At 44.6% G+C, this 25027-nt stretch overlaps 1 protein-coding gene across 1 annotated transcript; it reads left to right on the forward strand.

Moving 5' to 3' along the window:
- The first annotated feature begins 396 nt into the window (after positions 1-396).
- LOC111152822 (transmembrane protein 131-like) lies at positions 397-23764 on the forward strand. The gene is made up of 11 exons (XM_022511486.1): positions 397-532; positions 2549-2697; positions 11145-11269; positions 12977-13143; positions 14215-14397; positions 17017-17095; positions 18248-18330; positions 18981-19101; positions 20137-20228; positions 22542-22681; positions 23359-23764. The coding sequence occupies exons 1-11, from the start codon at positions 397-399 to the stop codon at positions 23632-23634; spliced, it is 1551 nt and encodes a 516-aa protein (XP_022367194.1). The 3' UTR covers positions 23635-23764.
- Positions 23765-25027: the final 1263 nt, after the last annotated feature.

Genomic DNA, 25027 nt, shown 5'->3' on the forward strand with positions numbered 1-25027 from the left:
AACAGAGGAATAGATTATTTTCTTGCTTTCTGCTTATATTAATGTGAAGGATAATAAACTTTTAAATTTAATAATGCCCTAAGCCTTGGAATTAATACTACATGAAAGATTTCACTGCATTTGATAGATACCTCCAAATTCTGAAATACCAGTATTTGAGAAATTAAAAAAATATAGCCTCATTGTCTTATAGATACTAGTAACTTGAAGATTAGCAGTTTGCTCAAAATAAACTTGATTGGATTTGATACCATAGAAATTTAAGCAGGATTCTGGTGAGTTCACTTGTTATTTGTTTTATTCCCTTTTTTATCTTTATGGCTCAAACACAGATTCTGTGAGATGGGTGTGAGAAAATTATATAACACCATAAGTAATCATGCTTAATAAGACGACATGGCTTGGCTTCACGAAATTTCTAAATTCTTAGATATTGTCATGCAAGAATTTGTCAAAGACTTAATGAAGAACTTGTTAGAATTCCTTTTACTATTGGTCCTGATTCCCAGCCCCATGGAAGGCGTTACTAAGAGTTTGTGTTTTACCGCTTTTGGGGGTAGTTCAGTATTGGATATTAAGTTTAGGTCCTTCCTGAGAAAGTTTAATGATTAATACTTTTACTGCTGTTCTTGGCCTGAAAAAAGCTCAAGGAAATACATTTTTTCATGAATCTAGGAAATTTAGTGGCACATTTTGGGGGAGAATATATGTGTTCTGTTTCATATGTATGGTTTCCAAAATCCAAAGAGATATCCTTAGTTATGATTTATTTTTCTGTTTCGGACCCTGTCACTTTGGCTCTTGGCTCTTTCCTTTACCACTTCATCATGGTGGATATTTTCCTCTGTAGGTGTCTTAACACCCAATTTGTGTCATAGAGGAATTAATGCTTCCCAGTGTTTTTATAGTTACGTAATACTTACACAATTTTCCATTAACAAAATAAAAGTGTGCTTACTTGTCAGTGTTATTGGCAAAATGTATGGATCTTGCTTTGAGTGAGGTCGGCTTCGGAGTTTCAGAATTGGAGGGGATTTGACTGCTTTCATTCTGTGGGCAGAGACCTTCCCCACCCCAGGGCCCCAAGCAGGGCCAGATTGGAGCCTCTGCGGAAGGTCCAGTCAGGCGGGCATCTCACCAGAGCCTGCAGCCTGCTTTGCTGTGAAATCTTTGTACTGTGGTCATCTAAACTTTCTTAGACTGCACAGGTATGGTAAGGGAATTCTCAGTTAAAGAAAAAAGGAGCAGGTGTTGCAATACTTTGTTTCCTATTAGGACCCTGAAGCCAGTTACTGTGGGGTGGGGTGGGGTCAAAGTTTATCTGACTTTATTTTGAAGTAAGGGATCGAAGAAGAAATACACTGATGAGTGAAGTCACTTGAAAGGAAAGCGGGAGAACATTGTTTTCAGGTGAAGTTTCTACCTGCACCAGCTTTTGCCATGTGATTGGCCTGCTGGTCATTGTCAGCTTGTAGGCACTGGTCACCCAGGGCAGGTGAGCACAGACTTTGGAAAGAGGGCCTGCCCGGAAATAGGTCCTTTGTTTTTGATGGGGCCCTTTCCGTGTATATGTCCTCTGGTTCCATCTTTGTAACAGTCAGAGTAGGCAGAGAAGGTGGCATTTGCATCTTATAAATCAGGAAACCGAAGCAGCTCAGTGAATCTCAGCTTGAGATTTACTTTGAAAACTAATTTGTAGCTATGTAGTCATGTAGTCATTACTAGAAGGCAAGTCCTTAGCCCCTCTCCCCCCTCCAACTTTAAAAAAAAATTGTGATAAAATAGACATAACATAAAATTTGCCATTGTAACCATAAAGCTCAGTGGCATGAAGCACATTCACAGTGTTGTACAGCCATTACCATCATCCATTTTCAGCACCTTTTTGCCATCCCAAAAAGAAACTCTGTACCCATTAAATAGTAAGTATTTGTATTTCCTCCCCCCAGCCCCTGGTAACCACCATTCTACTCTTCATCTCTCTGATGACTCTAGCTCCTTCAAACAAGTGGAAACATTCAATGTTGGTCTTTTGGGGACTGGCTCATTTCACTTAGCATAATGTCTTCTGGGTTCATCCATGTTGTGGCATGTCTCAGAATCTCATTGCTTTGTCTTTTCCATCTCTGTCATTTTTGAGTGTCCAGTTCAGTAGTGTTAAGTATAGTCATGGTGTTGGGCACTGATTTGTTCCTCTTTAAGGCTGAGTGGTATTCCATTTTATGTGTACCACATTGCTATACTTCTCTCCATCCATCCATGGACATTTGGGTTGTTTCTACCTTTCGGTTGTTATGAATAATGGTGCTGTGAATAATGGGGTACCTCCTCACCTTTTTTCCTTGACCTCTTTTAAAGACTGTTTGTAGAACTCTTCAGATAAGCACATTTTTACTGGTAAACATACCTAGAACATCATGAATGTCAGGAACAATCCTCAAATCTAAATATCACTAGGGTAGATGGCTTGGTGTAGGAAAGAGATTTAATTATGGAAACATGAATGGAAATAATTAGCTAGAGATTCAATCATTTTTATTTATTTAAGGGAATAACCAGCAAGTGCCTGTCAAGAATGAAGTAGACAACTGTGAAAGTTTGAAGAAGGCTGACACAAAGTCTTCCTCAGAAAAGAAGATTCACAAAGCATCGAAAGAAGACATTTGTTTTGAGAAACAGAATGTACCTTCAGTCGAGGTCTGTATTCCTTTTTCTTGTGCCTCTTAGAACAAAACCCATATTTAGGGCTGAGAGTGCAGTTATCGGTCTAGTAATTGTACATGTGTATTTCATACCTCTCAGAGGGGGCTAGTTATCATGCATTTGAATCTGTATTTATAAATTGTGAGTTTGAGGTGCTTGGAAAGTTTTATTTATCTTCTAATTATATAGGAGATACTGAAATAATTTATAGTAACATCAGATAGCTTTTATTCTCAAAGGAAACTGTTCTTAAGCAAATGGGTTACCTCCTGGCAAAGATGGTGGAGTAGAAGCAGATCACCTGTCTCTTCTCTCCAGTTGTCACCCAACACACATTTTAGGGCCTGCTCTTGCTGAGTTGGAAGCATAAGCCAAATGCATAGGAGAGGAATGCCTGTCTGGCTCAGGTGAGTGGGCCTTAGTACAACAGAATCTCAGAAGAGAGCGCATAGTTGGACACAGAGTTGCACACTGTGCTGGAGAGCAGAACCGAGCCCTGTATCTCGAAGGTGAAAGCAGACAGGTCCACAATCAAGGTGGGAAAGGTATTTAGGAGAATTTATCTAGTTTACATCAGAACAGAGGTATTCATGTATTAGTATAAGCCCAGTGAAAAAAAATAGGATTCTAACTATGCTGATATTGATACATACCGTGTACTACACACACACGCGCGCGCGCGCCGAGTAAAAGTGAATGAAAGGAGTAGAACACGGGAGACAGGGAAAGATCCTAATCTAGAAGAAAGCCTAACTTTGAGAATACTTTATACTACAGATAATGTACTCAATAAAATAAGAGTTTTTTTAAAAGGCAAATTAAGATTCTAGGATGAGATTAAAAGAGATCTTATAAAGCTAAGTAACTAAATGAAGACCCAAAGGACATTTTACAGACAGCTGCCAAAAATGGAATTGCTGACCCTGAGAAAGGCTTTGAGATCATCAGGGTGATTGTGAAGGAAAAAACTGCAGAGCTGGAAGCATTTAGATATGGGACAAAGAAAGACAAAGCAGTCCAATGTAAGAATAATGAATGTTTCAGTAAATGGCCCAACAAATGGGTCTGAAGGTATTCAGAGAGGTAGTAGAAGAATACTGTCCTGGTAGGAGAGCAGAACTGAATTTATGGAATGGAAGGGCACACTGTATATAGAGGAAAAATTGATATGTCATAATGGATATAGGCACAGCCTGGCTAAATTACCAATCTTAAAACATAAACAATGGTGCAAAGTTAGGAAGATGAAGAAACACCCACTCAGGCTCACTCCGACTTCGTGGAAACATCTGATCCAGGGAACAGTGGAGCCATACCATTCAGAGAATAAAAAATGTGAACAGGAATATTTCAGCCAAGGAAACACTCAAGTACAAAGGCAGCAAGGAAGAGGCATCCTTAAACACAAGTGAACTCATCATGAGCCTTTCTTAAAAAATGAAGTTAATGAAATTTAGCTGACCAAGACAGATATAAAAATAAAGACCCAGGACTACAGAAGTTGTGTTAGTGGTCTGTTGTTGAGATTTCTCTCCATTTTATATCCAGATCTAAGACGAAACAGTTGGCAATTATAATTGCAGAACAGATTGCATATATTACAACTTTAATAAAGCAAAAAAGTAACATAAGCTGCAGAAACAGGAGGTGGTATTGAATGGTAGGTGACAATGAGTTTTAATTCTATTTTTCTTGGTAGAGAGTCAATACTGTGTAAAACTGAACATATCATTTAACAGGGTGAAAACGGGAAAATGTCTTTCATGGTCTTTTGCCTAACCTTAGAGAGATCCTTAAGGCACTAATATAGCATGTGGAGAAGAAACAATTATTTGAAAGTTGGCAGTTCCCTGGATTCTACTTCAGTTTCTTATGTTAAATTCAAATAAAACTGAACATTAAACTTTTATTTAAAAATAATACATTGTCGTGTTCGCTTCAGCAGCACATATACTAAAAAAAATAATAATACGTCGTCCCAGTATTATAAATTATTCCCATCATCTGTCTTGCCATCTAAACGTGTCTGTAGGTTCATAGAGAGATGGCAAAAACAAGATCTGCCAAAAAATCAGTGGCAGACTGTGGTTATTCTGAGTAGTGGTGTTTGCAGTGCTCTTTTTCCTTCTTTATATTTCTGTATTTTTGCTTAAACTTTATAACAAACACCAATTTTTCATTTAAATAACATGAAAATGATGCAAAATAAATATATCCTAGACATCTCAAACTGGGAATTTGTAGTCTTTTAAGGACAAGACATGTCCAGTAGTTAAGTGCCCCAATCAGTACAGAGTGGAAGGGATTTCAGAGAGCGAAAAGTCAGGTGAGCCTGCAGCGGGCACAGGAAGCTCCTAGAGGAGGAAGAAATGCGGACAGGCAGAGAAGGGAAGGTGGGCAGTGGCCCCACTGAGCCCCATGGCATAATCAGGAGGAGTAGGAAATCATCTTTGGGAAGAGGCTCAGTCAGGAGTAATGTGAGGGAAGAGTGGGAGTCATTCCCAATGGCAAAGGCCTTGGCTCACCAATTTCAAGTTTGGACCTTCTCCGCTCTTTCTCGGCTGGAAGCGCTGACAGTGAACTCGGCAAGCCCAAGAGTCGGAAGTGACGATGTCTGTAGAGAACCAGAGCATGGTTGCTTGTCTGCTAAGGAACTTCAGAGTCCCAGTCTTAAAAGCACGTGTGTCCAAACAGAACATCTTTTTGGAAGATTTGGCTTCAGGGTGGCCAGTTTAGGGGACTCTGGTGCAAAGGACAGGGAGTAGGGAAGGTTTCTGGACTGGGGGGTGGATGGAGTGAGGGTGGGTAAAAATTGGAAAACAGCCTTGAGGCTGAGATTTTCTTGAAGGTCATAATAATGTTTTTCAATTCAGGTTTTCAAAGATGGGCAGAATGCCTATTACAGAGATTATACAGCGCAGTTTTGTAAATGCTTGAATGAATGTGTGAATAATGGATTTTTGGAGGATCAGTGTGAACGTTTTGGAGGCTGGGCTGGAGGGGGCAGGAATGGACACCAGCTCTCTTCTAACAAGGAGGCTGTTACTCTACTGGGAGGTGTGACGTAAGGCTGCGCTTGGGCAGGAGCAAGGGGGAAGGACAGGAAGAGTAGGTAAGAGTCTAGAAGAAAAACTAACAGGATTTCCCTGTCCCTAATTGCATAAGGAGAGGAACTATCTTCTCTTACATAACTGTTTGCAAAAATAACTAAGTTTTAAGTCCAGCTAATGAGAAGATGGAGAATTCTGACTTACACAAGGAGTACATTTTTCTGTTTACCAAAGTCGTGTTGCATGTTAAGAGCATGGACTTTGCAGCCAGACTTGTTGGGTTTGAATCCTGGTCGTCATTTATTTGCTCTGGAACATTGGGTGAGTTACTTAATGCTGCAGTTTCCTTATCTGACACATGAGGGTACTAAGAGCATGCCTACCTCCTAGGGTTGGGAGAACGGCTGAGTTAACGTGATAAATGCTTGGAGTAGCTCAAGTACCAAGCGCTGACAAGGGGTCAGTCCAAAGGGAATGACTGTGTGATTGCGACCAACAGCGGGAGTTACGGAACCAGAGAACTGGGTCTTACATGGCAAACTTGGGCCTAGAGCTTGAGATGTGGGAGCCGTGGAGGTTAGAACTGAGAGGCAGCACCGAGTTCTCTGCGGTGTGTGTGCACAGGGAGAGCGGGGCCTGAGCATGATGCTGGGTGGTGGTGAAGCTGCAGGTGGCCTGAGGGTGCAGGTGTAGCAGATGTACAGAAAGCGAGGCCCTTGAGACTATGAAGGGCCATGCTCTTCAGAGCAGAAAGCAAGTCTGTGAATTTGGGGGAGGAGGGAATGGGTGAAGTAAAGAAGTGAACCTCAGCAGCCTCTTGCCAGGGACTTCAAAACTTCCATGTGGCCCTGCTGTGAGATGGAAACCAGCCGTGAGATGGAAACCAGCCCTGAGATGTGACCGTGCGGTGGCTGACGGCCTGCATGCTGGGCGGAGCAGCCAGGACTCGCGCCAAGTCCGCAGGTCCTTCTGAGGGCCCTCAGGAGGTGGGGGGCCCAAGAAGCCCTGCCCTGTGGTGCTTCCATGAGTGGGCGCCATTCCTGGACTTCAGACACCGCCTCCTACCCCACCCCCACGCCAGACTCAGCCCTCTACGCTTGTGCCCTGACTCAAGGCACGTTTCTTAATTTCTTCCTGTTGTTTTCTTCTCTGGGTATTGTCACCATTCGATCTTTGGGGTCCCGGGCCTTGGCTTTTCTCTATCCCAGGAGCTCAGACATGGCTTGTACACAGTCCCAGTGATTGCGTAAGCTCCTCCTTCCTTTTCTGGTCCGGAGCCCGTACATCTAAAGATGGCAGCCAGCCTGCAGGAAAGCTGCGGGGAGTTGGAGGATCTGGGGGACCGTAGACCTCATCTTTTTTTTTTTTTTTTTTTTACTGTCTCTGTGACTCACTCCCAGTTTTGCTAAAAGCTCTTCTTTAAAACCCTGCGAGTATGCTTTCCATTTCATTGTTCATTTGGAGAAATCGTTCTCAATAAACACATTCCCAAGGGCAGTACTCAATGTTTGTTTTTCTTGTACATTCTTAGGGCCTAACTTTGCAGCTTAGAAAATTACATAAATCTGTCTATAGTATGTGGAAACATTCCGCTAGATTTATTGGCAAAGAAGGTTGAAGCCCAGATTTGAGAGCTACAAACTAAATTTTAACCTTAACCCTGCTGTTTTATTTTTTTAAAGCAGATTTTTCTTTCTCAGAAAAGGAACTCATGATTATTACAAAAGCATAGAAAAGGGGGTGAGAAGAGTCTATACAAAATGAAATACTTTGTACATTTTTCTGTATTTTTCATGCAACTTTTTAAAAAACTCAGGACCATCATTATGTATAGGTAGCTTTCTTAATAATGTTATAATTCTACACTTTCTCATGTTCAGAACAAGGGGAACTTTGTTTCCAGTGGTTATATAACATTCCATCATTTAACTATGCTCTAATCCTAAACCATTCTCTTGCGGTCAGACATTAAAGTTATTTACAGCTTTTTATTTTCATAAATAGCACTCTGATGATTTACATTGTTCTTAAGTCTTCCCTATATACCTGAAGAATCCTTGTTAGAGATTTCTAGAAGTAGAATTGAAGAGTGTCTTCCTGCGTGCCCCAGATTGCTTTCTGGAAAGGTGGTCCCAATTCTCATTCACATCAATGCCGTGGGACAACGCTGGCTTCCCACCAGCACTGTGCATTGTTCCTTGCAAAGTCTTGGTCAGTATGATGAGAGAAATTTTCATTTTCATTCCAATTTGCATCTCTTACCAGGGAAAAGTGAGTGCTTTCCTTCCTTTACTTTTTTGCAAAATTCTAAAAAAATAAGTAAAAAAATCATCCATCCAAAATCCTACCCCTGAAATCTCTCTCCCTCACACCCTTCTTCCTTACCTTCTTTCTTTTTTATAATTCGGAACTGAATGTCTTACCCAGTTCCACTTTTGCTGCCCAGAGGCAGACTCTGTTAAGAGCCCTGTCTCCCCAGCCCTCTCCCTCCCCAGACCTCTCCTAGTGTCTACAGACACAAATAGGCAGTATAAACACACTTGTGTTTTTTAAAACCAGCACGGAAAGATGAGCTACAAGCTGATCTATAATTTTCCTTTCCTAAAAGCATACTTTATTATTAAATATTTTGGATGGAGTCTTCATGGTTTTTAGCCTTTTATATTTCTTTTGCAAATTTGCATGTCATGTCAACCCACTTTTCTGTTGCCCATGTTTTTCTTATTTTCCGTCAGAACATATGGCACGGTATTGACTGCCTATTAGAAGGAGTGTGTGGTTTTTTTCCTTCGTCTGCCCTTCCCTCTTATTTTTTATTTGCTGTTACTTCTGTGCAGCAGCTCGAAGAATGTTTTGTGGAGTCAGTGATTTCTCTCCTTTGATTTCTTTGTTTGCTTTTATTGAAGTTTCAGGAAATCTTTTTATTTGCCTGCCGCGTAATCAGTGAAACTGTTCCTTCTAGCAGGGATTTCCAAGAACTTCACGAATTCAAGTAATTCAATAATGTGAGAATAGGACATCTTCTATAAAGTGCTGGCTCTGTGTCAGGTTGTTTGCTTCTCACAACAGCCTATTGAAGAAGATGCAGGAAATGGAGGCAGAGAGAAGCTGAGTGACTTGCTCAAGATCGCACAGCCAGTAAAAAGTGTGGGGTGAGCTTCAGTCCAGGCTGTTTGACCTCAGAGCTGCAATCTTACTTGCAACTCTCCCTGGGCTCTTCCCCTGGTTGGGCCCGCCTCCCCCTCTGTGAAACTCCCTCTCCTCCAAAAAGCAAAGAGCCAGAGTCTCCTTTTATTCTCCCTTTCATTTCTTGACCGGTCTTTTGCTTTGAGTCTCTGGTGTCCTCCCCTGCCCACCCCCCCGCTCCCACCTTCTCTACGTCCAGGGCTGGCCTGTTCACCTCGAGCCCAACCGGGGCCCTTCTTCCTCACTGCTGTTCTTCCCTCCCTTGCTTTCCCCTACCACACGCACGTGTGCACACACACACAAAGGCCATTCATTCGTTTTTCATTCCTCTATATGTCCTCTGTCTCTTCCCCCTTTTGTCCACACTCTTTTCTGTGCCCCACTTTGTTTGCTCATGGATGTTGCTTCTCGGTCATTCCACACACCCAAGTCCAGCGTGCTGAGCACTCTTGGGGTAATTACTCTGGCTCATATTCAGAGACAGCAGCCATGCCTCGGACCGCCGTGTTCCACATCTCTGTAGTCCCTCTAGTTTGCACAGAATGGCATCTCTCGCCAGACTGATCGGAGAGAGGCAGCCAAGTGTCATAGCGGCCGCTGACCAGTTCACTCTTTCTCTGACCCCTCTTAGAAACAGATCCTTTCTTTGTATGTGACTCTCGATGGACAGAAAGGCTCAAGGACTTCTGTGATGAACAGTCTTTCTTGGCCCCAGGAGAGGGGAATCCTTTTCTCTCCCAAAGCTGGAAATACACAAGGACCAGTATATGAATAAATATGGTAGATAGCCAATGTTTAACTTTGGAGAATGTCTGATCATACGTTATTAATGTGTTTGTTGAGCCTCAAACTTCAGCAGTTAGCATTAAGATCCTGTAAGATGGGGCTTTGTGTGTTTAACCTGTCTTGTTTTTAGAATACCTTCAGAATCAGAAAAAAGTTAACACATACTGGGGGAGAAACTAAAGGAGTATTAAGGAAAAAACGAAAATCCCATTAGTCTGCCACATGTGCAGTACAATTTCATTTTCAGTCTAGTGTGTATTGTAGTAAGCCTCCTGCTTTAATAGATACCTGAGGCTTTGGGTACCTCAGATCTGTAACATGTAGGCATTTGAAACCTCTTATTTTTCTTCTTCCAAGTCATGTGTGTCAGGCAAGTTTATGTTAGAACATCCTGCATTTTCCAGCTCTGATTCTTGGACCAACCTTCTCAAAAGAGAAGGTAAAATGAGCTGGGCTTTATTCTTTATGAAATGTGAATCCTAAGGGTCCGTAGGAATATACTCACCGAGTTGGGGGATTTGCTTCTGGGAGGTCCCCAAGGATGCAATTTTCGGGGTCTCCATTTGTGAGCTCTGTACCACCTCCCACACGACAACAGTACCTGAGCTTTAAAGGGGCAGAGGGGTGGAAGGAAGCGAGGGAGAGTATAAGAGGACTCCAAGGCAGGAGCTGCTTCAGAACGCTCTTGGGCAGGGGACTTCTCCTCCCCTTGGGCCAGTTAACAGACTGTGCCTAACATAAAAGGAAAAGGCCCAAATTAAAAAAACAATTATGTGTGTGTGTGTGTGTGTGTGTGTGTGTATGTATAAATATGCATGAATATATACATATGTAATTTTTTAAAATTTGTGTACACATAGAATGGATAGATATATATGTATTTCATGCTAAATTAAGATTTGCAAAACCACATTTAAAAAACATCAAACACATTCTTATTTACAAAAGCTTAAACTATTTGACGCACTCAATGGATATCGGCTGTCTCCAAAAGTTTTTCCGTAAACAAATAAAAACAGCACTGGACGAATTATCCCTCCATTGAGTTTTTACATGACTTTTCTTCCGTAGTAACTCATGTGAATTGCACATACCAAATTAACAGGTGAAGTCGGAGAATTTATTGCTGCCGAAGTTAACAGCAAGCTGACCCTAAATTGCTAACAGATGTTTTTCCTTTTTAGCCCCCTTTGGAATTCTGTAGGCAACAATTGTTTCTTCTTTTTGCCGGGAAGAGAGGTAGAGAAGGCAGGGGAATGAAAACAGACTGGAGATTGAGAAATGTATGTCTCCATTTTCACCAGTGTTGGAACATTCTGAATTTGTATAGAGTTGGTCTTCAAAAGTTTAAAAAAAAAAGTTTTTTAAATGTACATAGTCAGTTAAAACCTTTATTTAAGGTTTCTTTTTTTTCTGTAGCAAGAAGATCCTTATAGGAAGAAGAAGCTTCAGGAGAAAAAAGAAGGAAATTTACAAAATTTAAGTTGGAATAAAACTCGAACGTGTAGAAAAAACAAGAAACGGGGTGCTGCTCAGGTCTTGAGGTGTGTTCATTTTTACAGTCCCTTTAAAATGTTCCTCTTTTTTTTTATTCTATAATTTTACACTGTTAGCTGTTATCTTTTGGTCTCATTTTGGTGATGTTGGATGCTGAGAATAGAATATTGACGAAAAAGTCTGTTATTAAAATTAATATGTATTCTGGTTATATTTTCCTTTATATTATTAACTACCTGAAAGTGAATAGATTTTTTTGTGTTTTTAACCTTAAAAAAACACTCAAAGCTCTAGGAGGTTTTAAAGAAAGAGCACAAGGCCTCCTCTGTGCCCCGGCTTTCACCTGGCCCATGAAGGGCTGGAGCGTTCCTGCGGCAAGGGAGGGTGAGATCAACTGGGTGCCAGCAGGCCTCCCCTTTCCCGCGTTACCCTCGCCCATGTAGTGAAAGAGAAGAGTCACCATTCCCAGAACCTGAGGTTCAGTCCCGCAGAAGCTAGGTTCTTACACAGTTGGTAAGGGACAAGCTGGAATTGGTATTCTCCTTTGGAAACCTTGCTTCCTTAGGTCACTCAATCTCCCTGAGCTTTTGTTTGCTTATCAGTAAAATGAAGGCACTGGGTAGTGTTTATGCGGGAATCCCCTGTATTTTTTTTTTTTCAACAGGTTAGCAGTACCAACATTTTTTTTAAAGATTTTATTTACTTATTAGAGAGCACAAGTGGTGGCTGGGGAGTGGGGGGAGTCACAGAAGAAGGGAGAAGCAGACTCGCCGCTGATCAGGGAGCCCTGCCCCTGTTCCAGGCTCCATCCCAGGGCCCTGAGATCATGACCTGAGCCGAAGGCAGATGCTCAGCTGACTGAGCCACCCAGGCGCCCCAGTAGTGCACACATTTGGACTTCAAATCCCCAGACTATACCTGGGGTATAGTCTCTGAATTTTGATTTCTTGGGTTAGACTTCTAAACAGTCAACATGTGCCCAAGTTGAGAGACTCCAGTAGAGATGCTTTCTCCTGCCTTTTCCTCCCTGAGTCCACGGATGGAGCTTTTCTGGTGTCTCTTGCACTGACAGTGCCTCCTTCAAGAACCATAGTTTAATTTAGGAAAACAGTTCTGTCTCCCTGACTCCTGTGTGTGACTGTCCTTCAGCAGGGAATTAAAACCTAGCCTCTGGGCTTGAAAGCCTCTTTCCTCCTGAATAGTCCCTCCATCCTCACTGCTCTGGCTTTTGCTCCTTTTGAGTTCTGTCATCTGGGGATTTCTTTCTTGTAGGCTCAGCTAGGTATTTGCACGTGTTTCTGCCCAACTGTTCTCTAGTGGACCCAAATCTTCCTGTGGAAGGGGGGGCCCCACCTTGCTACAGTGCCGCTTGTCGTGGGAAGGGGACTCCGCAGTGCAGCCCACGTGGAGGCAAGGACCACCGCATGGGAAGCACATACGGTGCTGCTCACGGGGCTGTCCCTAGGTCCCGAGGCGGCTGCAGCCCAGAGCTGAGAGCCAGTGATTCGGCGTTGTCATGTTGTATGCGCTGCTGGCGAACAGTCAGCAGCTTCAGTAAAATCTTTAAAAAAAAATAATAAAACAGCAAAATCTTAGTCTTTTTTTATCCCTAACTCAGTATCTTCTCCCCCAAAACCCTAAGAAAAGAGGTCTTGAGTTGTTCTAGGTTCATATTTTCAGCTCTGATAAGTCTCCTGGATATCAAGGATGGATGGATGATAACATTCGGATGTGATCCTTTTTGATTCTTGTAGGCCTTCTGAGCAGAGTGAATTAAAACTTGTGTGTAGTGAATTTGAAAGGTCTGAGCTGAGCGGTGACATCCATGTCAGAAACTGGTGTATACAGGAAAATCCTGGGGAAGTCTGTAAGCCCGATGCTGGCATTGGAAACAGCTTACCGGCTTCACAGGGAGAGGCAGGTATGTAACTACAGCGAGCAGTGAATGCTTCTGTCGGAAGTTCGGTTCCTCCAGGAAGTATCCAGTGTAAAGCCGTGGGTGTTGAGGAGATTATCACTTTACAGGCATCTTAGCTTATGGAAGCCCGAATGGACAGCTGTCAGGATGAGACTGGAAACCTGATATTGTTTTGAACCTGGACAGCCTCGAGTGTTGCCTCCTCCTACCTCCTCCTTCCCCTAAAACCTGGCCATTCTCCACTCTCCCCATGCAGAGTGCTGAAGGCACAGTGCTTACTTACTCTCAGGGGTTGACCAGGAGAGAACTGTCTTCTCACACACCTGAGCCAGGTGGTTCCTATAGACCAGGCTGCTGGCCCACCCAAGAACGGCTGGGCAGTGTCTCTGGGAGTGGGAGGTAGAGGGCCCCCAGAGCTAGGTCCAAGGTAGGGCAGAGAATGGTGGGAGGCTCAAGGGCCATTGAAACTGACTGTACATGTGGAAGAGGTGGTGGGGAAGTTGTCATCCTCCCGGCTAGCACCTGTGTCTCCAGACACACGACTGCATCAGTGCGAGCAGGCTGGCAGACACACAAGCTGACAGAGTTAGTGAATTTCTCTCTCTGTCCTCTCATTCATTCCCTTGACACACCTGTGCCTTTTTGGTCTTACTGGAAGTTCTTTGTACCCACACATAAATAATACTTGGAAGCTCTTCGTGGAAATCTTCATAAAAGCGAGGGGGATATTACCTATAAATTTCCAATCTGGTTGAACAGCTGTTTGCCTCCCTGGAGTGTTTATTTCCAGAACCATCGTTAAATCATGGTTATCATTGATATGGACGGCCTGAGCCCCGGACAGGTAGGAGTGTCCATCCCTTAGGCAGAGTACACAGAGCTCATCACCCACCGTCCCTTCAGGTCCCCTCATTGGTCTCAGGTAACTTCTTCCTTCTCCCTGGATGAGCAGAGGGAGCCAACCCCGAAGCTGAATGTGGCCTCTGTCATAATGTCACCTCTCTCCTTTGAGGAGACATGGCAGCTAGAGGAAAATTGTTTAAATGAACGTGGTGTCTCTCTGCCTTCCTACAGAGAGCTACTACCCAAAGCCTGGGAAGAAGTGTGTGGAAAAGCCTTGCTCTGACTCCAGCTCGGACTGCGGCAGCTCCTCAGGCAGTGTGCGGGCCAGCCGGGGCAGCTGGGGCAGCTGGAGCAGCAGCAGCTCTGATGGGGACAAGAAGCCTGCGGTGGGCCCTCCGCACTTCCTGCCAGCTGGTGAGTCCTAGGGGCCGCCCAGGCCCTCCAAGCAGCCCTCCCCGCTGGCCACCTCCCGCCCTGCCCCTGAGCCCCGTACCAGGCCTGGATCTGCCTTCCAAGCCTGGAGCCCACGCAGGACCGCTGACTGGAGTATTGACTTAGCTGTGGATTTGATTCACTCTCTTGTTTTTTCCTCCTTCCTTTTTCTCCCCTCTGCATCCCATCATCATCATCATGGTCATCATCGTCATCGTGTCTGTCATTGAACTGGTTCAAAGAACATCCACATTTGTTTTAGTACTTGCACATTTTTATTATGGTAAAATAGTTGTAACAGAATTTACCATTTTTAAGCGCACCATTCAGTGGCGTTCAGAGCACTCCTGATGTGTAACCACCACCACCATCCATTCCTGGATCTTCTCATCAGCCCAGACAGACTCCACACCTTTAAATAAGGGCCATCCGGTCCCCACTCCCCCAGCCCCTGAAGCCTCTCCACCACTTCCTAGCTCCTGTCTTCCTGTCTCCAGTGATTACTCTGCTAAGTAGAATCACACAGTGGTTGTCCTTTTGTATCTGGCTCATTTCACTTAGTGTAATTTCTTCAAGGTTCCTCCGTCATTTCTTTTTAAGGCCCAGTAATATTCCATCGCAGGTACATGCAGCATTTAAATTATCCATTCATCTGTTGATAACCACTTGGGGTGTTTCCACATTTTAGCTCTTTGAACAATGCTGCTATGAACATCGATGTCCTCTCTTATTTTTGAGAAATTTGAAGATTTGGGAAAATTCAAAGAATTAACTTACTTTTGTTATATTTACCCTCTTTTTTTTATTTTTTAAAATTTAAATTCAATTAATTAACCTAGAATGTATTGTTTGTTTCATGGGTACAGGTCTGTGATTCATTGGTCTTCTATAATACCCATTCATTGGTTTTTTTTTTTTTAATCCTTATAGTTTGTCCCACTTTGGCCTCCTCAAGAGAATCACTGTCCACTCTCATGAACTTGGCATGTATTCTTTTAGTCCATACTTTGTTTACCTGCATACGTCTATCAACAGAGTATAGAACGTTTGTGACTTACATAAAGGAAATCATACTTCAGTATATCATTCTGCATCTTGCTTCTTTCACTCGGTGTTTTTTTAACCTCCATGACCATATAAAGATGGAGTTCATTCCTTTTCACTGTTGTTTTCAAAATAGTAAACTTAGTCTTTGTGTGAGGAAACGGTGTTGAGATTGAGAAGCTCACAAGTGTGAGGCCTTCATTTGCCTGTCACACTGGCATGGCTCCCAGACAGCCTTGAGAGGGAGAGCCAGTGGCCCTGGGCTCAGAGGGGTTGGCAGCTTGTTCCACACCCCAGTTTGCTCACCACCCAGAAACCCTGCCTTCTCTCCCAGACAGGCTGCTTCAGGCCACCAACAGCTCCCTTTGGCAGCCTCGGGGCTGTCTCTCTTCTCTGTCTCCTTCCAGTGGTGAGACCAATAAAAGAAGGTCTTATCTGAGAGATGGGGCACAATAGCCATAAAAAACCTACACGAGGCACCCACGTGTGTCTTCAGGCTGTGTTTCATTATCAGCTTCCCCACCCCCCAGGAGACTTTGAGACATTGTTTTCTTAATGATCCTCCATAAAATTTTAATATCACTGATACTCACTGTTTATTACTGGGTACTGTGCTTTAGGCACAAAAAGATAAGATATTGGTGCCCAAGAAACACAGCAGTCCTGCCCCCTCTGGAGGACGCTGCCATCACCCACAAGGAGACACGCACAGACTCAGATGAAGGCAGGCAGGCCCACGTGCTGGGAGAGCGGGGATGCATGTGGCCTGAGGGAGCTTGGTTTTCACAGCCTACACCAAGCACAGCTCCATCCACCACTGAAGACAAAGGTTGCCAGACAAAGCATAACTCAAGGTTTTTAAAAATCAGTCCTCAGTAACAAAGAATAGAAGTGCTGCTTTAGCTTGAGGAAGGCCAACGGGAGCAAGATGATAATAATTATTGATGGTGTTGCTGTACAATGGCTTAACGTGTAGTTTGTAAGTTGTCTGAAGGTTATGTACTATCGGGAAAATGTCCCCAGTATAATTAATGGTGTAAGGGACCGTAAAGACAAAGTATGTATGAAGCATGACCCCAGCTTTCCACACATGTGTACACACAAAAGAGTTTGTAAGGAAATACACCTCATGCTGAACGGCAGCATGATTGCAGATGACTTCCATGTTTCTTCTCTAAACTTATGTTTACTTCCATAGACTTCCTACAGTGTCACTTAAAAACTGCAGGGGTCAATTTATATTGCAAGATCTCTTTTATCAGAAAAATCCCTATGAGAAACTTACATAATATTAATGGTTTCAGCTTGTTTCCACAATTAAAACACTGTGAATCCGAAACTCATAGATTTAAATGTTGAGTTTTTAGTAAGTTTTCAATGAAAAGAGAAATATAATAAAGATTTTTAAAAAAGTGAAATTACTGAATATGAAAATCAGTCAGAAGTGAGAAGTCGCTCATTTGGGGTTAGTGATATTAGCAGTGTGCACTTTTAACACATAGTACAGTTGAATTACACTTACAAAACCTTGTGATAATTGTTTTTGCTTTTACACAGGAGACAGTGTTCCGCAAAACGACTTTTCTTCAGAAACTCCCATCTCCTTGAATCTTTCTCCTAACATCTGTAATCCCACGTAAGTTTCTTACTCTCTTGTTTTGACAGTGCGTTTTATATACTTAATGCTTTTTCTGTCATTGTGCTGCTGCTTTGTAGTTAGTTAGCAGTGGAAATAGGAAAGATTTTTAAGAAAGAAAGTAACTTCCAATTTTGCTATTAATTCAGCAAGCGGGATCCTTCTGGGTACATATGTTCCTTGTGGAGATGTCTCTGGGAGCCCCATTGCTGCCAGTGATATAGCCACATTAGAACACATCCCCTTTCTGGGGGGCCTAGATGGCACAGTCGGTAAAGCGTCTGCCTTCAGCTCAGGTCATGATCTCAGGGTCCCAGGATCGAATTCCGCATTGGGCCTCCATTAGGCTCCAGGCTCAGGCTCAGCGGGGAGTCTGCTTGTCCTTCTTCCTCTGCCCCTCCCCTAGCTCGAGTGCCGGTGCTCTCTCTCATACAAATAAATAAAATCTTAAAAAGAAAAAAAAAAAAAAAAAAGAACCCATCTCATTCCTGAAAGCAGAAAGAGAAACAGCAGTTATTGTAGGGATGGGCATCGTCCCCTCCTCTGGGACTTGAAATAAAATGGAGCCCTGATGATGCAGGGAGTTTTACAGGACCCAGCCAGGTACTGACATCGTTAGGACTCCACTGTGTGATGGTTGCTGCCCCATCAGACAGAATAGGCAAGTGGCTCTTACTGAGCAGGACAAGAGGAAGGGATGCAGTAGCAGAGGGTTTTCGAGGGAGAACGTGATCACATTTCCGTGGGCTCCAGTCACATGGTGAGAGGACGGGGGCTGTCGTTACCATTAAGTAGATGCACGTGTGAAAAAGGAGGTTCAGCAGAGGGGGCGAGGCAAGCTGTCTGCGGGCTGTCTGCAAGCAGGGGCCTGCGCTACCTCAAGACTCACGCCAGCTGCCGGCTGGTGCTGGGCAGACGGGAACCTGCGGTGGGCCTCAGTTACACTGATTTTGTTGTTTATTGAAAACAGGCTTTGCTGGGTCTTGGAAATTTGGTAACCTTAACCCTTTTCTGGCCATGTGCCTTTGTGTCTCTAGCATTTATGTTTCTTGACGGAAGAATTCCTGTAAAACTCAAGACATGGTTGAATAGAGTTGGTACATCCTTTTACAGAAGAAATCGTAGATCTTCATTTTCTGGCTTTCTCCACAGAAACATGAATGATCTGCCACAGTATGCAGAACCTCCCTGTCCCAGCCTTCCTGCCGGGCCTACAGGTGTTGAAGAAGATAAAGGTAGGGCAGACTCTCACTCCAGACACAAGCCAGGGGTTCCTCCACATGGCAGGACAGGGAGCTTGTGGAGACGAGTAGGTTGGGGGCAGGGACTGGGCCCGCTGGTCCAAGCCATGTCACTGGGCTTCCGTGCACCGGCCCTCAGGGCCCGTGTCATCAGGGGCCTCTGACTGCACTGCCTCTGCCTGGTAGGCGAGGCTCTTGCATCTCCTGTCTCTTCTAGTGCCTGCTTCCCGCATGGCTAAGGTCAGGGATTGTGGCAAGATCAGCCTGGTGCTTACTCCCGATGGCATCACTGAGCTCTAATACACTTGTTTTTGCATGTATAAATTCTGCTAGATGTGAAAACTGCCCTCCATCTTGGAGCCGACTTTGAGAGCATGGGCTTCTGTGCCGTTCTTTGGATACATTTTGGACTTGCTATGGTTGAATTGTCAGTGGAACAGTGGCATTCTCCTTAGACCCCATCTTCCTGCTGTATATCCTATAAGTATATCCCAAAAGGGATCAGGAAAGGCAGAAATGGTCAGCATGTGTGGGAGACTTGCAGGAAGTGTTTTCTAGAAGTAGAGAAGGAATGTTGTAGGAAGGGTGGGATGCGGGCTGAGGAGGGAAGAGGGTAGATTGAGAGGACTTGTTCTCTTCCTCAGGTCTTTACCCAGCTGGAGACCTGTGGCCCACGCAGCCTGTGTGTGTGACAAGCAGCTTCAACTGTGCTGTGGAGAACAGCGTGCCTGGCGTGATGCAGGGCCCGGCTCCCATGCATAATAGGTACGGACTCCCTTCTCTGGTCATTGCCTTGCTTAGCCCAAGGACTTGCCGAGGGGATTGGAGTTCAGTCTGTTAGGTGGGCCTTACAAAACTGGGGGCCAGGCTTCCTTCCCCAGTGCACCTTAGCTGGATGTCTCCATCTGCCTCTTGGAGTTGCACTGTGATGTCTTAGAAAATAACAAAGCAGGAGGGAGAGAAACATGAAAGGAAAGAAGAGCAGAGCTGTTGACCACATCATCACTTTCCTCAGGCTGAAAAGATGGTCTGTTAATAGAGGCTGGTTTGAAAACGCAGTCACTCACAATTCCTACCACCTGATGGAGCAGTGCTTTCCACTTTTCCATGGCATCCATCATGAACACATTTAAAACGTTAAGAAAGATCAGATAGTTTGCGTATTGAAAGGCCGTTCCACTCGAGCTATTTCTTTAATTCGCTGTTGGAAGTCAAAGACGTTCAGCAGTGAGAACGTGAGAAAATGTTGGCATCTCTGTCTCATCACAGAATCTGAAGTTTTCTTTTTTGGTTCCTTTATTACAGTGGTATTTACTCTTTTCTATCTGTCATGAGACTCCAGTTTGTAACTGTGATCAAAGTATCTGTTGTGAATCAGTCTTGATGGTTGTGGTTCCCCCCCACCCCCTGGAAAAACAACGGCCCTGCTGGGGGGTGGGGCACTTTAGAGCAGTACCTGCAGGTGTTGGCCAAAGAGCCTCGGGGTAGTGCAGTCCTCTCCCAGAGTGCTCCAAAAGCCACAGCCTTGGATCTGCCTTGGGTTAGAGTTAGCCCACCCAGGTGACCAAGGAAGCAAGCTCCTCGCCTGAGCCGTCCATCCTACCAGGCTGAGTCATTGGTGGGGAGCGTTTGGTCGGTCGGGAGGTCTTTGATCCCATGACTCAAGAAAGTACATCTTTTCTCTTCCAAAACTGAGGGATGAGCAGTGATTAGGGTGCTGGGTCACAAAATCGTTTTCCTCTTTCTTTACACGGTCTTTTGACGTCCTGTTTCTGAAACGAGACCTCTTGTGTTTTATAGCAGTTTCATTGACTGGAGCGCAGCCTGTGAAGGCCAATTCCCCAGCGTGTACTGTCCGTTGGAACTGAATGATTATAATGCCTTTCCGGAAGGTAAAAGCTACTTGAACGATCTGATGCCGTTCTTTTACTCAGAAAAGTCAAAGCAGGAAGCGTGTGGGCCTGAGGCATTAACTGCAGAAGAACGTACTTTCTTAAAGCGACTTAGATGTAATTGACACAGAACGTTGTATTAGTTTTAGGTGTACGACATAATGATTGGCCTTTAGTACGTACTGGGAAGTGACGGCTGCAGTCTAGTCTAGTCATCACCCATCCTCGAACATGGTCACAAATGTTCTCTCTTGTGAGGAAAACTTTTAAGGTCTCTCTTAGAGCATTTTACAAATACATGAGAGGATATCGTTAATAACTCTGCTCACCACGACCTTACATTATATCTCCAGTCCTGACTCATCTTATCACAGGGAGTTTGTACCGTTTAAGCACCTTTGCCCATTTTGCATACATCCCACTCCCCTCCACCCCGACCCCTGCCTCTGAGAACCCAGTCCATTCTCCATATTCATGAGCTTCGTTTTTGGTTGTCCTATGTCTGCTAGGAATGTGCCTTTAAAAACAAAACAGATGAGCATAGGGGAAGAGAAGGAAAAATAAGACGAAATCAGAGAGAGAGACAAACCATGAAGACTCTTAACTCTAGGAAACCAACTGAGGGCTGCTGGAGGGGAAGTCGCTGGGGGGATGGGGTGAATGGGTGATGGCATTAAGGAGAGTGTGTGATGTGATGAGCACTGGGTGTTATGTGCAGCTGGTGAATCACTAAATTCTCCCCCTGAAACTAATCATACACTGTATGTTAATTACATTGAATTTTTTTAAAAAAAGAAAAATGCGCCTTTAACAGTGAGAACCTTTGAGAATGACCTTACAGGCAGCTGCCGAGTAGCTTCATGTGGGTCCAGTTGTGCAGGCCTGCCGTGTGAAATTCAGATGGCCTCACAAAGACCTCTCAGCCTGGCTGTCTGGGAGTTTCTGCAAGCAACCCCGATCTATTTCGTCCTTTGGATTTGGTAGACCTGGGTCCCTTGGATTTCCAGGGACCTAAGATTGTAAATTATCCTTTGGGAGGCTGAGGCTTTAGATGTTTGCTATACTTTCCAGGCAGACAAGTCCTGTGTGAAGTGGAAACACGCACGTGCTTATTCCTCAGCGGGGTCCAACTCTTCTGACCCTGAGTGGTGCCGCAGAAAGATGGAGTGAAGAGCCAGGAGGGGAAACTGGGGGAAATGGCTGGTGCTTGGGCTCAAGCATCGGTAATGATAAACAATAATAGCTGTGAGATTTCCCTGATAAGCTGCAGAGTGTTCTTCTTATATATTACAGAGTGATCACGGTTTCTCATAGTGGGGCTACCTGTTCAGGGAAGCTCTAAGTGGCCTGAGGAGATGGCGCTCACTGGAGTCTGATACCTGCCTTGCTCCATGCTAACCACAGGGGTGTTGTGGTGACTTCCTTCCCGGGCTTGGGAGGCTCCTGTGTATCACAGCAGCTCCCCGTTAACCCCAGGTTGTGTTTTCTGTGGTTTTGGTTACCGCAGTCAGCTGCCTTCCACAACAGATGAATCTCCTGCTCATGTGTTGTCGGAAGGTCTCTAGTAGCCTGATGCTCTGTCACAAGGTCTTTCCTTCACCTCCCCTCACCTCCTCATGTAGGCAGTTTACTATCTCTCAGCATCCCAAGAAGGGTGGGTGTGGTACAGGATACTCTGAGAGGGAAAGAAAAGGAAGGCACATTCCCATAACTTCTGTTACAGTGTGTTGTTATTTTATATTTTATTAGTTAATCTCTTCCTGTGCCCACTTTATAAATTGCACTTTACCCCAGGTATTTATGTATAGGAAGAAAACATAACGTACATAGGGTTCAGGAGGGTCCGCGGCTTCAGGCATCCGCTGGGGGTCCTGGAACATATCTCCCGTGGCTAAAGCAGGGACAGCTATACCTTCCTACTTAGCTAAGAAGTGCTGGTTTCATATTGCTCTGGTATCCATACAGTGTACGTTGCAGGAAGCTGAGGTCGGCCCAAAAGGTAATAAAAGCAAATGTTAAGGGCTGGTAAGAATCCTGACACGGGTCCAGTGCGCAGGAGTCTTGATTAGAAGGCCTGTCTGTCAAATCATCAAATACAGAACATCAAGCCCAGAGGAAGGACCTTCCTTCCTGAGGGCTTCCCAGGTAGCCTATCTTATCTGCTAAATAGTTTTAACCTTGAGAATGACAGTGTAAACTACTCTGGTCTTTACCTCAGAGGTATGGGAAGGCCTTGAAAACTTTTGGCCTGAGCGTGAGAATTCAGATCTCACCGTAAAAATGTTTACCTGTGTTGTCTTCCACTTTTTGTAGAAAACATGAATTACCCCAATGGCTTCCCTTGTCCTGCCGAAATTCAGACAGACTTTATGGATCACAGCTCTCCATCTACCTGGAGCCCCCCGCCCAACATGCCGACTGCCTGGGGACACGCAGGTCTCCTCAATTCTCCGGTCAGTGCTGTGACCCCGGGGCAGCTCCAAGTTCTTTCTGGTCCTTCTTTAATCCTGGTCTCACTTTACTTCAGGGTCAGGTTCAGATCTGCCAAAGCCTGGCTTGTGTCCTTTCAATCGCAGAAGCCAGGCTAGCCACCCTCTGAAAGAGCCTTAGGTGTAGTCAGACAGGTGGGGGCTCGCAGACATGGGTTGTCTAGCTGCCCTGAAGAGAAAGGCCACCCAGAGGACACGGAGGAGCAATGATGGGTCGATAAAATTGAATTCGGGCTTGGAAGCCCTCTGTGACCCAGCTGTGTCTCTGTGGTCCTGTTGACATTTTCCTCTGTGCTCAGAGAGGGTCACTCACCGGTCCATGAGTGGGTCCTGAGGGCTTCCTGCCTGTCAGCACCCAAGAGCCCATGCCTCCTCACTCTGGCATCCACTCAAGACATGTTTTACAGATCAAGGGCATTTGACCTAAGGGTTCTTTCTTGGGTTGAAAATAAGTTTATCTAGGAAGATGAAGATTTCACAATACTCTGAGAAAAATGGCTTTGAGGCAACCCAGAGGGTTGAGAATAGTTTAATGACTTTCCAGTGACTTGGATGGGTAGCACTGTGGTGTCCAACTTTGATGTTGCCTTTCTAAAATTTCTAAAAATTTCTCTTTTTCCCCCTCCTCATGTACACCTCAGCCCTACCTCACAAGCACCCGAAGCTTGTCTCCAATGTCTGGACTTTTTGGTTCCATCTGGGCCCCACAAAGTGACGTATATGAAAGTTGCTGCCCCATCAGTCCCACCACGGAACATTCGACTCACATGGAAAATCAAGCTGTCATGTGCAAGGAATACTACCCAGGGTTTAATCCGTTTCGTGCCTATATGAACCTGGACATATGGACTACCACGGCAAACAGGAATGCAAGCTTCCCACTGTCTAGAGACTCAAGCTACTGTGGGAATGTGTGAAAAGAATTTGATTTTTAAACAATGTGAATAAAGAGGCTTGTGTTTTGATTACTAGCGTAAACTGGTTGTTGAGATAGATTATGACATTGGTGGATATTTTGGCACTTTTATATGAAAATAAATTTTTTTAATGAAATCTGGGTGCTCTGGTTTTTTTTTTTTTTTGACCATTACAAGTCACTGGTAGGAACTTCAGCATCCATATGTCATAATTTCTTCATAACTCAAGAAGGGTGACAGATATGCCAAATGTTTTAAATTGGGAAAAGGGGGACTTCTAAGAAGGTAAGAGTTGAGAACGGAGGGACTGCTATGGTTCTCCCTCCTTGGGCATCAGAATCCTTCCCCCACCCCCCCACCCCCGGGGAACTTCCAAAATAACATTTATCTGGTGACATTCCCAGAGATTCTGATCGAACTGACCCAGTGCTCGAGCCACCAAGATTTGGCTTCAAGTTCTCCACGGACTGCACCGCGCAGCCGGATCGGGACGCCCGCTAAGCAGCTTGTTCCACTGCCCGGACAGACCCTGCTCTGGGTGGACGGTGGCTCTTTCCAGGCCCAGTGGTCATGGCAGCTGGGCGAAGCAGAGAACCAAGCACTGCCTTGCCTGTTCAGCAGAGCGAGAATGTTCCCTCCCCTCCGTCCTGCCAGTGTGGGGGCAACAGCAGCAGCGGGCACATTCTGGTAAGTGTTTGCTTCCCCCCTGAGTGAGCAGGCTTTTTCCAAATGCAACAACAGGAGAGTTAGGTAACCAAAGCAGGTTTGCCAGGCCAGTGTGTATCTGCTTGTCAGTGATTTTAGAAATCCATAAGATGGTGAAAGAGTCTGTGTGCATGTGTAAACTTTGGAAACATTTTTAACTTTTAATAAAAACTTCTGATTTTTCATTTTGTCTTTATTGGAAATTTAGTAGGAGAGTGTTTCGAGTGGAGTGCTGGGTATGCTGGCTTTGGAGTTCTCTTGGCCATGGCTGCCGGGGCAGGGGCGGGGAGGAGTGTGGTGGGGGAGGGCTGGGACAAGGAGGGCAGGCGTACTGCAGACCTGGGACTGCCCTTCCATGAGACTGCTTCCCGGCATGCACAGCTGCCAGAGACTACTCAGGTGGCCAAGTTCCTAATTTGGGTAAAGCAGACCTCCCACCCCCAATGGTGAATAATGTTAAAATAATTTGGATTCTAGGTATATACCCAAAAGAATAGAAAGCAAGGACTTAGAGAAATATTTACATACCCATGTCTATAGCCACATTGTTTACAATAGCTGAAAGGTAAGAACAACCTAATTGTTCATTGACAGATGGAAAATCAAAACATGATATATACACAGAATGGGATATTCAACCTCAAAAAGGAAGACGATTCTGATCCATGCCGTAACGTGGAGGGACCAT

Source organism: Enhydra lutris, unplaced genomic scaffold, assembly GCF_002288905.1.
Source record: "Enhydra lutris kenyoni isolate GAN:26980312 unplaced genomic scaffold, ASM228890v2 scaffoldscaffold3, whole genome shotgun sequence".
Classification (NCBI taxonomy): domain Eukaryota; kingdom Metazoa; phylum Chordata; class Mammalia; order Carnivora; family Mustelidae; genus Enhydra; species Enhydra lutris.